The sequence below is a fragment of the Lodderomyces beijingensis genome (genome assembly GCF_963989305.1).
Source record: "Lodderomyces beijingensis strain CBS 14171 genome assembly, chromosome: 4".
In the NCBI taxonomy this organism is placed as follows: domain Eukaryota; kingdom Fungi; phylum Ascomycota; class Pichiomycetes; order Serinales; family Debaryomycetaceae; genus Lodderomyces; species Lodderomyces beijingensis.
In genome coordinates this window covers 1,539,451-1,554,375 of record NC_089973.1, presented here as the reverse complement: position 1 = coordinate 1,554,375, position 14,925 = coordinate 1,539,451, and the positions used below count along the sequence as shown (strand labels likewise).

Sequence of the window (14,925 nt, the reverse complement as noted above, 5' to 3'; positions counted from 1 at the left end):
TTCCATATGTTCATCTGTTAAAAGTCAGATACTCAACTGCCAACACCATTTTTGTTCTTTTCTTCCCGCATCAATCAATCATTGACTCGATCAATCAATCGGATTCCTAACTGCCTACCCCAGAAGAGAGAGTGTGTGTTTCTTTCGAAAAAACGATACTTGCTGGAACAGACCAAGAAGGGGTTCCATTCGAAGCAACTCAACTTATATATATATTCATACATCAACTAAGTGGAGTTCCGTCCTTTTACACTTGCGTACAACCCTGACACATATATATATCCATACATATACCCAAGTAGAGTGTGATTCTAAATCGACAGAGGAACCAAGAAGGCTGAAGCAATCCATCCATCGATCTCACACTGGCCAGAGTTTGAAACAATCAGCAACTTGAATAAAGGCTGAGAAAATTTTACAGAAAGAGTATGAATTGGACGAGTTCAATCTTTACAAACACGCCATAACTTTTCAACCAAAAGTCACACTCACACACTCGCAACCTGCTGGGTGATATCTACGCTGTATCTCAAGTCTGAGATCCCGAACTCCATTCAAGACCCGAGCACCGACAACAGCACCAACAACAACACCAAAAAAAAAAAAAAAAAAAAAAAAAATTAAAAAAAATTACGAAGAGCCCTTCATGGCAGAAAAACCCCAATATAGAGTACCACTCGATTTTTTGGATTTGGATTCTCAGAAATTTGTATCCAAAGAACAGATTAAGCCATGGTTGCAAGAAGGCTTGCAAAACAGCGGCATTCATGTTGTCATTGAACGATCCGATACCAGTAAGATCATTTTCAAATGCAAGAACAAGGAGAAAAAGACCAAAGTGGTCGAGTCCAAAAATAAAAATACCAAGATCCCCGTGAGGCGACATACAACGTGTCCGTTCAAAATAAGAGCAAACTATAGCGTTCGAAATAAAGTATGGACTATTCTGATGGTCAATGACACCCACGACCACGTTGTGCTCCCGCCGCAACTGGTGGGCCAGTCCGTTGTTGAAGATCTATCCCAGCTCAGTAGCAATAGCAACAGCAATAGCAATAACAACTTGGGAAATGGCATGAGTTTGAGTATGAGCAATATGAAGACAAAACTGCGGATGGAATCAAATTCAAGCAGTCGCAAAAATAGTACCGGCGATAATCAAAGCTTGTCAACCTCGGCTTTTTCCAATAGAAACAGCGACGAGTCAAAGGATAGTCCTCCTACATCGCTCACCTCGATTGGTGAAGGATTATCAGGCACCGATGATAGCTCTTCTGGTGCCAGCTCCAACGGCAATGGCAACGGCAGTGGCAAAAGGAGGAGAAAATCTCAACTGGCCAATGGCACGGCCAAGCCCAAGAAGTTTAAGGAAGAGCCGCCAATCAGCAATAGTCATAAATCGGGGATGGGGTCCAGAATCGACCACAAGCAGATGAACCCTTATAACCAAAATGAACTTCTCAAGAGACCTGTGGAACAGATCCCAAACGGCGGGGCTCTCCAAGGAAATTTCCTCCAAACCCCACAACTTCCGCCAATACCTCCTGTTGACCCACAACCAAAGCAGCTGCGACAAAAGAATCATCCATCTCCTAATAAAAAAAGTCACCACCTGCGTCATTTACCGAATGCCTATGCATTTCCTACTCAACAACAACAGCAACAACAACAACAACAACAACAACAACAATCACAACCACAATTAATGAATGAACCACCACCCACTTCAAACCAGAGCCAAATGTACTCCATTTACGCATTGCAGAATTTGCAAAATCAAGTGCGGGAAAATGTCAAGATCAACATTCTCAATGACCCCAGGATCACCCCGCAGCAAAAGACAACCATGTTGGACTCGTTTGTGTCCCAGTTGCTCCTCGATTACCGAAACTATTTTAGTCCGCAGTTTATGATGTCCTTGAAAGAGAATCTATTCGACCAAGGCAAAAATGCAGGTGTTTCTCTCCCTGCAAACAACGATTTCACTCCAACAAATCACACTTTGCTTCTGCAACAGCAACAGCAACAGCAACAGCAACAGCAACAGCAGCAGCAACAGCAACATCAGAATCATCACCAGAATCACAATCACCACCATCAGAACATTCTGAAAAAAAACATGCTCAGCAATTGGCTACTCTCGGCACCAAACGGAACAAACGGCAACACAGCGTCGATTCCATTGTCTCCGCTCTTGAACGACAATGCCACCAACACTGACTACTCTTCTGCGGCCGCGGCTGCGGCTGCTGCTGCGGCTGCTGCTGATGCCGCGGCTGGAGTGCTACCGGCAAACTCCGGCATTTACGGAAGCGGACTAGATAATATGAAAATCTCGCCGCCTCAAATGAATGGTCAAAGCAATGGACAAGTCCATTCCAATAGTTCCAGCGGCCACTCCGCTACTTCCTTCAATTATAACCAACCCCTCAGTGCAAACGATCAAGCTCAGAATCAATTACCACCGCTCAATATACAAGGTCCGCCCAAGGACATTAACCTAGCAGATTTCCCCTTGAGCAACAACCCACTTCCACCTGCATCCCAGAATAACTCCAACATAAAATCAAGTCACCATTATAACATGTACAACTCAAACAATGGTGGGTTCCCTAGCATCAACAATCTCAACACCCCAACCTCCTTAATGCCCCCGCTAAACACAGCTGCATCGACGCTCAACCCATCGCAAATCCTCAAACATGGAAACGGCTCAACCAATTCTAATTCGCATTCGCATTCCCATCCCCATTCCAATTCCCATTCCAACGGGACGTCCAACGGCAATGGCAATGGCAATGCGAGCACCAATGGTGGTTCATTATCCACGGGAATGAACTACAGCGGATCAGGAAAAGGCATAAACCTCCATAACAACAGTTTTCTCGGCTCATCGCTATTGAGCTCGGCGTTCTTGTTTGGACCAATGAATAACCCATCATTGGGTCACGCTAATGGCACAAGTGGGGCGTTGAGCTTTGGAGCTGGCGACAAAGATGGCAACGGCGTCGCCGGTGGCGGTGTTGGTGGTACGAACATCATGAACAATATGACAAGTTATGATTCAGGATGAGAGATTGTAAGGGCAAAGGGACGATCTATTTAACTTAACTTATAAAGTGTCAAATTGCTTCACTGAAACAATTTTCTTTTTTTTTTTTTCATGTGTATTTGACGCTAAACTTTTACGTGTGCATTCATATAACATTTCAGTTCTCGTGTTTGTAATTTTGTATAATAAATTGTTGATACATTTGCATCGGATAATGAAGTCTTGATCAAGCATTTGGCGCTCTCTCTCTCTTTCTCTCCCTGGAGATTGAATAAGAAGGGGGAGAAACGGGGGTAGTGAAAGTGAACCATCTGTCAGCAATGAAGGCAAATTTCAACTTGTCTCTTACGGAGTAAGAGCGATGGTATTCTAACCGCAAAGAAAACTCTACTATATTTGTTCATCTTGATTTAAAAAAGGAATCCGTGTGTGGTTTTAACGAAGAAGTCAGGTGGACGAACTGAGAGCTTATCCATAAATTTCGCTTCAATTCTCCTCAAAGTTGCAGAGGAGTCACAACACTATATCATAGTTCGAAGATCCGTATCGCTCATATTCAATCCAAACATAGCAGAGTAATCGGCAACATTAGCTCAGCCCATTCTAATGAAGCCCAAGCTCTCTCTTCCGAGCCAATTTGCAAAAGTCGAGCAGAGGAAAGAAGTTGCACCCAGGCTCGATACAAGTTGCAAAAAGAAAAATCGAGGAGCGACAGGGGTTCGAACTTGTCTTCTAGTTCAAACTATCACGTGCCAAAGAAAAAAAAAGAATAAAGTGCTCCCAGACAGGGAATTGAACCCTGGTCTACCACGCGACAAGCGGTAATTCTAGCCACTAAACTATCTGGGACTTTCTATGACCTAGCGTTGTGTGTAAAAGTAGTCTCTACATTTTACCAAAGCTGGTTATGTTTGTTGAAATATTCTGGAATTTTGTTCAACTTGGTAAAGGTCAATGGTTTTAGTTGACGAGTGCCCATGTACGAAAGAGTACTATAACTACTCCCCAAAGCAATTCATTTTGCATCGCTTTCTTGAGAATAGCCGTGGAATTTGCTATTTGAAAGAGACTTTTACTCTTTAATTTGGTGTTGAGTATACGAGAAATCAACCTTGGGCGTTTCAACGCCGACAAGAGCGAGAACCAAAGTCAGAGCCAAAGTCAGAGTCAAAATCATAGGCAAGGCGGCAGCGTACTTCTGCCAAGATACACATCTTTATATCCATGTGAAAAGCGGCATTCGGTTCCTCTTTGACAGCAATAATTGCTGCCGTTTGTAAGGGTTGTGTCTCTAGATACGAGACTTCCCGGGTGGAAAATATGCACCATAAATTACATCTTCTTTTCCCACTATTGTTTCTCCAATTCCGCAAAACTTTTGTTGTTTTTTTTCATTTTAAGATTGAACGCATTAGGGGCCCTTCCATCAAGAACGATTTCACTTACATAACGGGCAATTTGACGGACGCATTGGTCGATTTGGTTCCCTTGATTGCAAAAAAAAAAAAAAAAAAAGGAGAAAGAAGTCTGTGTACCATGACAGTTGAATTTTTAGGAATTTTTTTTCTTTTTTTTTAAGTGGCTCATGGCTCAGGGACAACAATTGTCACGGCAATCTAGAATGTCGATCAAGGAGAGCTAAAGCTTAGACGAGAAGGGGGATCAGCAGACCAAGGAGTCAACGGTCTGATTTGAGAAGAAACTATTTTGGTTGCAACGGTGAAAAAAAAAAAATCGCTGGATTTCTAGAACCCTCAAAACCCCCTTAACTCCACCCCCCTATGATTAGAACATCACCAACCCAGGCAGTTACTGAACATGAGTTTTTTTTTTTTCAATGGCGATGTGTTCCTCCTGGGAACCAATAGCGTTGACATTGTTCTTTTTGATAAATTAAAGACTCCTTCTTGATCTTTGTTTTTTGCAGCTTAAGCAAGTGTGCGCCAGGTGTAATATTCCCACTTCACAAGTACGCGGCCACGCTCTACCTCCACCCCCCCTCCCATATGTCCCATGTGTTCCCAAATCCGCCCTATCCCATCTAGAAACGCTGGAGCCTAAGTTGTCACTAGTCGAGCCAAAGAACACGTGAAATTGGAATCGTGGGTCTAGACTTGGGTAAACGTCAAGAAAGAGATGGTGGACCCGCAGCTTCCAACTGGGGTATAAATAGGGCCCCCGAAAACCGACCATGGGAGGAGGATTTCACGAATTTAGTGAGCTCCAAATCCTGAGATTTCCACCACCACTGCAATCCCAGTTATTCAATTTTCGTTCGCTAATTTAAATATCATCGTTATCATGAGAGTTTCATCCGTTGCTGCTTCTGCTGCTTTGCTTTCTGCTGCGCAAGCAAACATTATCCTTTACAAATCGATCGGCATCGACAAGAACATTGGCTTGGACAAGAACATCGGCTTGGACAAGAACATCGGTCTCGACAAATCGATCGGTCTCGAAAAGACCATCGGGTTAGACAAATCGATCGGTCTCGAAAAGACCATCGGGTTCGACAAGACCATCGGCTTTGAAAAAACCCTCGGTATCGAGCTTAGCAAATCCTTCGGGTTCGAGCTCAGCAAGTCCTTCGGGTTCGAAAAGACCAAGTCTGCTCCTCCTCCTCCTCCTGTCGTTACCGATTACACCACTGTCACCGACGTGACTACCACCTACACCACTGAATGTCCTGAGACTACTCCCACTCCTCCTCCCACCACTACTGAATGTCCTGAGACTACTCTTAAACAAAAATGGACATAGACCAAAATTTTCTTTTCCCGCTCTAGTTTCATAGATTTTAAAGTTGGTCACATCGATGGTGAGATACACCACTGATTTTCTAGATGGTGATGGGTTGCTAGAGCCTATCTTGGTTTTTTTTTTATATATATTTCCACTCCCGTTGCAAAGAATTTTACATTCACTTCCACTGATACAATACCCGACCCATTTTTTTTTTTTGCAGTTTGTTGAATTACATCGAATATCAAGTCTTTCTCGCGTTTCGAATTTTGTACAGTTCATTTATATATCCCCGTGTATGATATTAAACATGGCTTGCTTTCGTTCTATCTTTAACTCCCCGCTCACTCACTCGAGAGCAGCCTGGGAGATGTAGTTGATGCAAAAAAGAGGGTTGCCATTTTTTATACCTGTATTGTCCTATAGAAACCTTGTTCAACCGGAAACGCCATCCTTGGCCATTTGGTAAATGGCATAAACATTCAACACCGAGACAAAGATCCAAATGACGACAGCAACCACAGAGGTGACCCAGTTGTTCGTCATGTCCTTATACCGTGCCTCTTCTTCATCATCGCTTCCGCTTCGCTGCTGCTGGTGTTCTTCTTCATCGTCGTCTGGCAACTTGACACGCATAATCTTTTTCGAACAAGTGAAATATATCAACGGTGCAGTCAAGGGAGCCAACAAGATGGAGATGATAACTTGCGAAATGTTCAACGCTACCCCCATCCCGTTCCTCCCGATACACAAACTGATAATCAAACACGGCACTATGGAAATGCCACGAGTTATCAACCGACGCAACCACGGCCGTATGGTCCAGTTGATGTGTCCCTCGCTTACCACTTGGCCCGCGATGGTGCACACGATTCCAGCGCTCTGACCGCTGAATAATAGCGCCACCATGAATATCGTACCCATTGCCGGTGCAATCGAGCGCGAGATCAAGTCGTGGATGGTGTACAAGTCTGCATCGATCGCTTCTGGAGTCCCGTATAGCGTTGAACCCGCGACGATGAGTATCGCGGCATTGACGAAAAGAGCTAGCGTGAAGAGGGTGATTGTGAGTTCTATAATGGAGTATTTGAGGGAGTACTTGATGGCTTTGTATGAGGGCTTGTACTCGTTGTAGAAAAACGCAGCTTCTCTCTCGTATGATTTTTGTTTTTGATCGTCCTTTTTCTCATCAGCATGGTTGTTATTATTGTTGTCATCAGTGGTAATCTCTTCGAGTTTCACGTAGCCATTCTTGACGTCAAACTCTCGCAATCTTGGCTGGACTAATCCCGACCCAAGGAAAAGCGAGTGGATCATCACCGTGGCTCCCACAATTGAGGTAGCCACAGTCATCCCATTGCCTTGAAACATCTGCTTGCTAGGAACAAACCCGCGAAAGACATCTCCGACATCAGCATGGATTTGGCTCAACTGAATAGCAAAGCAAATGACAACAACCATCACCAACGCGCCAATGGTATATTCGAATATCTTGACAAATCGCATCGAGCTAGTCTCAGCTCGATACGTCATCATCACAAAGAGGACATCGACGATGGTGATGCACACACCGGCGGGCAACGGGATGTGCAACAAGATGTTCAACGCAATGGCACTTCCGATAACTTCAGCTACGTCAGTCGCGATAATGGCACACTCAGCCAAGATCCAAAGCATATAGTTTAATTTGCGCGGTAGATATTCGCGGCAACAGCGCGCTAAATCGTAGCCCGTGACACTACCCAACTTGATACATAAACTCTGGAGGAAAATGGCAATGACGTTGGACAAAAAGACAATGAAAAGGAGACTGTATTGGTTCGAGCTACCTGCTGTGATGGCAGTTTGGTAGTTTCCCGGGTCGAGATACGAGACACTCACGACGAGTCCCGGCCCGATGAACTTCAGGTATTTCTTGAGGATAGCTGTTGTTCGTGAAGCATAGTGTTGGAACTTAACGTTGAAAGTGGGGGTTATGTTTGCAAAGGGAGGGAAGTACAGTTGTTGTGGTTCAGGTGCAGCTTCGATACGTCGCGGCGACGTTGAAGATGACATCGAAATGGTTTCAAGCTCACTGTTTCCCTGGTCGACTATATCTAGCGACTTCATATTCTTGTATGTTGTTTGACCTATAAGTGTACCCCTTTTTTCTTTAAAGTTGAAGCCGGTTTACTTGAAGTTAAGTAAGGCTATTTGAAGTTCTGCCAAAAATAAGAAAATTCGGTTTCGTGGCTTGTCTCCTGACCGTGACCTTTAACTCAAGCTTGGCTCTGCTAATTATATTCTTGATATTACTATATCTTTTACAAATTCTGTCACGAACACCAGCCGCGTTTTGTGAGGTAAAATTTTTTTTTGACGGGGCCAAAATAAAAAGCGTTCTGAAGTATGAGTGTTCGTTGATATAGCTGGCTACGGTACGGCGTGGTTTCTTTGCAAGTCAACGGAATGAAGTGGTGAAGAAAAGAGGGCGGTTTACCTTTTTGTATAACTGCTGGTGGTTTGAGTCAACTCCACTCGAGATGTGTTGCGTCGTGAAAAGAGAGAGGGGGGGGGGGGAAAGGCCGGAAGAACTCTCGACCGCCGTTCCGGTTTATTTTCGTGGTAGCTCTGCAGCCCCAGGACATCACCGCTTCCTGCTGGAGCTGAGTAGCAGAGCAAGACGTTTGTGGGCCAGAGCCCAGAGACTAGGAAAGCGTTGTTTCTTACAAAGTCAAGCAATGAGACTGCATCGAATTCTTCTCTATCATCTATAATCTAAGTTGCGCTTTTTTTAAAAAATCTATGGGTTTTCAACAAAGTCCTTGATAGGTTCGCCGCCCATGATCTTCTTCAACTTGTTCAAGATATCAGCAAAGTCATTAAACTCAGTGTATGGGATGTTTTCTCTAACACAGTACTTGATCAAATCCTTACCGTGCTTGGCAAACAACAAATCCGTCTCTTTAGCCGCACTCAAGTCGCTGACACCATCGCCGGCGTAGAACAATTTAGGCAGAACCAACCCTTCGCTATCCTGGTCCAAGTCGGCATACCCGTGCTTTTCCAAGTACTCCTTGATCGACTTGGCCTTATCGTGGCCAAATGGAGACTCGGGGTCCTTGTACAAGAGCTCCCAATTGGCACCATCGTCGCCACCAAGACGCACGTCGTTCGAAAGAATGTCGATCTTCTCAACTGCCTCGGGCCCAATCAACTTGGTGATCAACGCCGATATAATCGGTTTCATCCCGGACGAAACGACAATTATGGGGATGCCTTGTTCTTGACAATAGGTGAAAAACTCCTTGAAGCCAGGGTCAAGTTTAATGTTGGCAAGCAAAGTCTCTACACATTGGTTGAAGGGGGTCTTGACCGATTCAATCTCTTCTCGGAACCCATCGCGGAAGTTGGTTCTGCCTTCCAAGATTTCGTTCCCGATGAATTCTCTTTGCTTTTGGCCCATGCCGAGGTTATCTGTGAGATAGTCATTGGAGTCTTGTAAGGTTATTGTTCCGTCAAAGTCGCTAAAGACAATTGCTGGTGGGTTCTGCAAAGCCATGGTTGTAACAGTAAGTTCAAGAAAGCGCCGTGGTAGGAAGAAAGAACTCTCGTGAAAGAATTAATCACGTTGAAGGCTTGTTGTTGCATTCAGTTTCGAAAGGAGCAATGAATGTGTTGAGGAATATCTGTCACATGCGCACGACTTTGCTGCACCATTCATTTCGCCGTCAAAGGTGAGTTTCTATTGTGGGGTACCCTAGCTCACTCAGGGTCAACAATTGATGAAGAAAATTCCTTATTCAATCCGTTTTGGACTCGTTGGTTTATGATACAATATTGCAAACTGCCCTTACTGTTACTTGCTCTTTTTCTTTTTCAAAAAAATTGCTTGTGGCGTGGGCACCAAAAGTCACGTGACCCACGTTTTTGGTTGGCTGCAAACTTTACAAGAACATGAAATTGTCATGATGTGCGAATGTTGGCTTCTATTTCGGCGAAAGTGGACCCCAAGGTTGTACAGCCCACGGCCCGCCAGCAAGTGCACATTTTAATTTCCCCACGGAAGGTAAAGCATTTTTCCAGCTGGAGATATGCCGCTTTCGCTTTTAGAGTCATGTTATATCGGCATCGCACTAAAGTAGACACAGCTACCCTTTTGCAGGAGAAGAACTCGTAAAAACGACAAGATGACAAATTCCATCATCTAGCGCCGACGATACTTTGCAAAAAACAAGAAGGACTTACAAGATTGGCTTAATTCCGAACCCACCAATTACAGAAATTATCCTCTTGCAGTTGCATCCCATATTCTTTTCTTGTGTGTTTGATCACTGGTACTGTATCTCAGTTCCGGTATTGTTGCAACCCCTTATATCTCGGAATCGAGCCTGCTTATCGCCCAAACACGTGTTTATGTCAATAGTGACGAGATTCAGGAGTACCGTTTATTGTCAAGCAAAGAAAGAAAAAAAGGATTCCCGTTTGCGAAATGTATATACATCTCCGAAATCATACTATAACGACGTTACTATTGTGCTTGAGACTTTAAACGCGTGCCAACTCCGTGCGAGGAGGGAGGCGGGGAGTCAGCTCTCTTTGAAAGTTTGATGAAGAAGCTCTGGGCATTACTCAGAGCTCTGGATATTCAAGAACTTATTCCAGAGTCAAAGTTTCTTTTTTTTTCCCTGGTTTACCATGTGGCGCAAGTGTGGCGAATTGTGGACAAGGTTTCGCGGAAGGCTAACTAGCGTGAAAAACATATCCGGACCAGATCTAAAACCCCCATGACCGGAGTTGAGTTTAATGGAAACGGGCCCGGATTTCAAAGCTTTTAATAAAAGCAGTACTTTTTTTTTTTTTTTGCTTATGAAAGATTAGGGTATTTCCGAAACGCGGTAGGAGGTTTGTAATTCACATTGTAGAGACGGAGATGAGATCAAACAAACAAACAAGAAGTCTCAATTCAGCCGTTTCTCGAGCGGAACAGAGTAGAAAGCAACAGAGTGAGCACAAGCAAGATTTATTTCAACATCTTCTCAGAACGGGTAGAGCTTGGGGAGAAAGATCTACTTGTTGCAAGTGGGAAAGCTCTCGAGGAGTGAAGATCCCCGAGATCTAGATCCAATACAAGATGCCATTGCCACATTGCCATGCACGTGACGCATGTGATTTATAACTCGGGTGTTTGTTGTTCCACTTCCATCTAAAACAGATGCAGAATGGCAGGAGTATTCGCCACAGCGCCCTCTGTGGTCGACCCTACTGAGGCGACAAGGGCAATACTAGTCTGAGTCTGAGTTTGAGTCTGAGGGTAGAGTCAAAGGAAGGGGGTGCTCTTTACTCTGCGCAATTATATTTTAAAAAAAAGAAGGGCTAGGGCGCTGCGTTGATGTCGTCGACTATGCGTACCAGCCACAAAAGACACCACCATGCCAGTCGGGCAAATGTGGTCGCAATTGTTGTGCTGTTCTTGCGATTTTGGTGGTGGTGGTGATAATGCAGGTGGAGTTGCTGTTGGGGCCTGCTGTGATGGAACCGAAGAGCCGAAGAATTCGACGTTGATGCAATTTTTTTTTTTTTTGTATTCCTCTGTAGTTGCTTTCATGGTCTCACCACGGACTTCAGCCAAGGAGAAGCACCAAGGGGGGGGGGGGGGGGGGAAGAAAGCTGTACCAGGTGATACTTTGAAGCTACTTTCTTTCAGAAGGCCTGTAAAGTATTATTGTGTAGAGGGCAGTGAACGAGATGCGAGCAAGTGGGGATTACTCTGGGAAATGTGAGTTCTTGCTACTTTGCTCAACATACAGGGCAGATAAAAAGAAGAGCCCGACAAAGAACTTGAAGGACCTCTGCTTCTAGATTTCTACAACTATTCTGCTAAACAACTGGAGAGAAGGAAGTAGAGGGATGACTGATGCAATCTGTGAATCAATCATGTCTTGAAATCAAACAAAAAAGAAAATGCAGCTCCACCACGGGCTATATTCTTAGGCTGTGCAGTGGGAGGGTCGGGGGCCTGGGCTGCTTGATCAGCTCAGCACATACCTTCCGATTGGACAAAAAATCGGCAGTGGCAGGCCAGGTACAAGTGCTTAAAACACGGGAAAACCAAGGTCACCAGCAAAAGACATCCCGCCACAAGTTTTCCTTATTTGCCTTGTATCTTTATATATATACTTTTTTTTACGATTGCTTCTTCGTCTTCCGTCTGGATCAAGACGGACACATTCATTAGTCACCTCTTGCGCGTGACGGATTTCAGCCCGATGCGAAAGCTGAAAACACTCGAATCAATGACAGGTTTATCAGTTTTTTTTTGCACCCGTGGCACCGACGGCGTGGGAGAGGAAAAACGCAGTAACAAGAGGAAGTAAGATCTCTCCCAGGGTCAAAGGTTGAACACTATGGTGCTGCTGCTACTACTACTACTAGTATTACATCGTGCCGTCTATCTTTCCTCTACATTCTCAAATCTACACCTCCTGCTTCATCTGCTGTGGTTCGAAGACCCCCAGTGGGTGTGGGCGGAAAGTAGACAAAAAAAATATAAAATTCTTTTAATTGGCGATTTAAAATTGCTTTGTTGCTGCCACCAGCCGGTACCCGTTACAAGCTATAAGGTACAAGTTTGTAATGCAACTGACAAGTAGAAGCACCAGTGTCAGAAGAGACAGCAGAGGTGTTTACTGCCAAGTAGATGAACCAGAAGTAGTTTGCTCTACAGGACAATTATAATCCGTTTTTCTTTTTCCAATTTTTTTTTTTTTATATTTTTGATACCTGTTTAAACCATTGAGAATAGACAGTTGTACCTTTGCTTTTTCAAGTACATCAGCCTGTCTGGCAAAAGGAGTCTGAAAGCAGGTTGGGGCGTTTTTTCACAGTAGATTCAGATTTCAATAAAAGGAGAGATAAAGTACAGCAAAGATTCAGAAGCAATCAGCATATATTGAACACTATTTTCATTCTGGAACCCCCCCATCCATCACTACCTCCCTTCTTCTTCCCGTCTTGACCTGACTTGACTCCATTTCGACACTAGTATTTTTCAATTCATCCGTATAGATTTCACTAGACTTCTAGAGAGTGACAGAGTGAGAGCCACTGTGTGTATCCGTATCCCGTATCCCACATCCCACGTCGGCGGCAGAATTTCACAATTTTCAAAACCCACACAACGGATTTTTCCTTTTTCCATATTGGCATATTTTGTAAGCTAGATTATTTATACATATAATACATCAACACCAGCAGTGACATGTTTGAAAATCTCAAGGCGTTCATCAGACATGGCAAGCAGGCCAATGACATGAAAAAGAAAGGTTCTTTCTATGAAATCCCATCGAACCGCCACCACAACCACAACACATATGCCACGTCAGATCCTTACGACTCGGAATACCAAGTTCTCGACACTTATAACCCATCAGATAAGCAATACGAGCAGTACCAAAAACAGTACGAAGAAGAGTTGGGCCTCACAGACCCTGAATTAGCTGGTCTTCAACAGCAGAACAACCATCACGACAACCACCAAGAAAATGGCATTTACCAAAACTACGACTCGCGGTTCTCGGACGTGACCTTAAATGAACCTACACAACAGCAGCAAATGAACAACAAAGTTGCCACGCAAATGGTGGAAGAGGAACGATTGCAAAAGATGAAGTTCAAACAATACCCCAATTTGGACAAATACCAAGTGCTCGAGCAAATGGGCGAAGGCGCGTTCTCCGTGGTTTACAAGGCGGTGCATTTGCCCAGCGGCAAAGATGTTGCCATCAAGATTTTGCGCAAGTTCCAAATGGACCAGCAACAGAAACAAGCCGTGTTGAAAGAAGTTACTATAATGAGACAATTGAAGCACCAAAATTGTGTTCGTTTTATCGAGTTTATCGACTCGCCAGTGTATTACTACATTGTACAGGAATTAGTCTCGGGAGGCGAGATCTTCACCATGATTGTCAAGTACACGTATCTCAGTGAAGATTTATCGCGCTGGATAATAACTCAAGTGGCCCACTCGATAAGATATTTACACGAGGAAGTTGGTATAGTGCATCGTGATATTAAACCGGAAAACCTTTTGTTTGAACCCATTGACTTTAAACCCAGTGCCAATCCAATTGCCAAACTAAGAAAAAGTGACGACCCAAACACCAAGAAAGACGAAGGTGAGTTTACGGCTAATGTTGGTGGTGGAGGTATTGGGGTAGTCAAGCTTGCAGATTTCGGTCTTTCGAAACAGATTTGGGAACACAACACCAAGACCCCATGCGGTACCGTTGGCTATACTGCCCCGGAAATTGTTCGTGACGAGCGCTATTCCAAAGAAGTGGACATGTGGGCCATTGGCTGTGTGCTCTATACTTTACTTTGTGGATTCCCTCCCTTTTACGATGAAAGAATCGAGACGTTGACTGAAAAAGTCGCCAAGGGCCAATTTACATTTTTGCAGCCATGGTGGGACGAAATCAGCGATGGCGCCAAAAACTGCGTGTCCAATTTGCTTACAGTTGACCCCAAGCGTCGTTACACCATAGACCAATTTCTCGAAGACCCCTGGATGAAACTAGAATCGAAATCGGTGCCCGAGCTTGCCATTCCGCTGCGGGTGCCTTCGCGCGCAAAAGTGTCACACCCCATCCAATCACAAAACCAAGGTGGCCACTCGAGCAAGTACTCCAAGAAGTTTAAAGCTCAAAACCAGGATTTGTACTCGCCTGCCGCAGTGGCATTGCGTGACGCATTTGACATTTCCACGGCGGTGCACCGTATGGGAGAAGAGGCGGCCCTTTCCAATAAATTCACGCAGCAAAATGTCCAAGATTTGATTGAAGAGGAAGAAGAGGAAAACGAAGAAGATGTAACTGATTCGGGCCGTGTTCTCCATCACCATCACCGTAATTCTTCAAGCATCAAACTCAGATCGCACAAGAGGCAGGAGAAGGACCCTCGAGTCCCCAGATCTGCTGCCAACCATATCAACATCAACAATGGATTCGATTTGAATCTTGGCGGAGCGCTGATTATCGAGAGGAGGAAAAACAAGCAAATCCCCGTGCAAAGCAGGTAACAACTGACATCCTTTTTTTTTTTTTTTTTCCTTTTATCAAAAGCGGAGTTTTTGTCAAGTTGTTGTTGCTGTT

The 14,925-nt window shown here is 44.4% G+C and overlaps 5 protein-coding genes across 5 annotated transcripts; 3 read left to right on the top strand and 2 right to left on the bottom strand. All coding sequences in view use genetic code 12, as the record gives it.

Moving 5' to 3' along the window:
* Positions 1-646: 646 nt before the first annotated feature.
* Positions 647-3,073, top strand: LODBEIA_P36860 (uncharacterized protein; the record flags this gene model as incomplete). Its single annotated transcript, XM_066973823.1, has 1 exon — positions 647-3,073. One exon carries the CDS (start codon positions 647-649, stop codon positions 3,071-3,073), a length of 2,427 nt encoding a protein of 808 aa, XP_066830624.1.
* A 2,280-nt stretch (positions 3,074-5,353) lies between these two features.
* Positions 5,354-5,812, top strand: LODBEIA_P36850 (uncharacterized protein; the record flags this gene model as incomplete). Its single annotated transcript, XM_066973822.1, has 1 exon — positions 5,354-5,812. One exon carries the CDS (start codon positions 5,354-5,356, stop codon positions 5,810-5,812), a length of 459 nt encoding a protein of 152 aa, XP_066830623.1.
* Positions 5,813-6,229: 417 nt separating this feature from the next.
* On the bottom strand, positions 6,230-7,903 carry LODBEIA_P36840 (uncharacterized protein; the record flags this gene model as incomplete). Its single annotated transcript, XM_066973821.1, has 1 exon — positions 6,230-7,903. The coding sequence occupies one exon, from the start codon at positions 7,901-7,903 to the stop codon at positions 6,230-6,232; it is 1,674 nt and encodes a 557-aa protein (XP_066830622.1).
* A 673-nt stretch (positions 7,904-8,576) lies between these two features.
* On the bottom strand, positions 8,577-9,335 carry LODBEIA_P36830 (uncharacterized protein; the record flags this gene model as incomplete). The annotated part of the gene is made up of 1 exon (XM_066973820.1): positions 8,577-9,335. The coding sequence occupies one exon, from the start codon at positions 9,333-9,335 to the stop codon at positions 8,577-8,579; it is 759 nt and encodes a 252-aa protein (XP_066830621.1).
* Positions 9,336-13,034: 3,699 nt separating this feature from the next.
* On the top strand, positions 13,035-14,852 carry LODBEIA_P36820 (uncharacterized protein; the record flags this gene model as incomplete). Its single annotated transcript, XM_066973819.1, has 1 exon — positions 13,035-14,852. The coding sequence occupies one exon, from the start codon at positions 13,035-13,037 to the stop codon at positions 14,850-14,852; it is 1,818 nt and encodes a 605-aa protein (XP_066830620.1).
* Between the last annotated feature and the right edge of the window lie 73 nt (positions 14,853-14,925).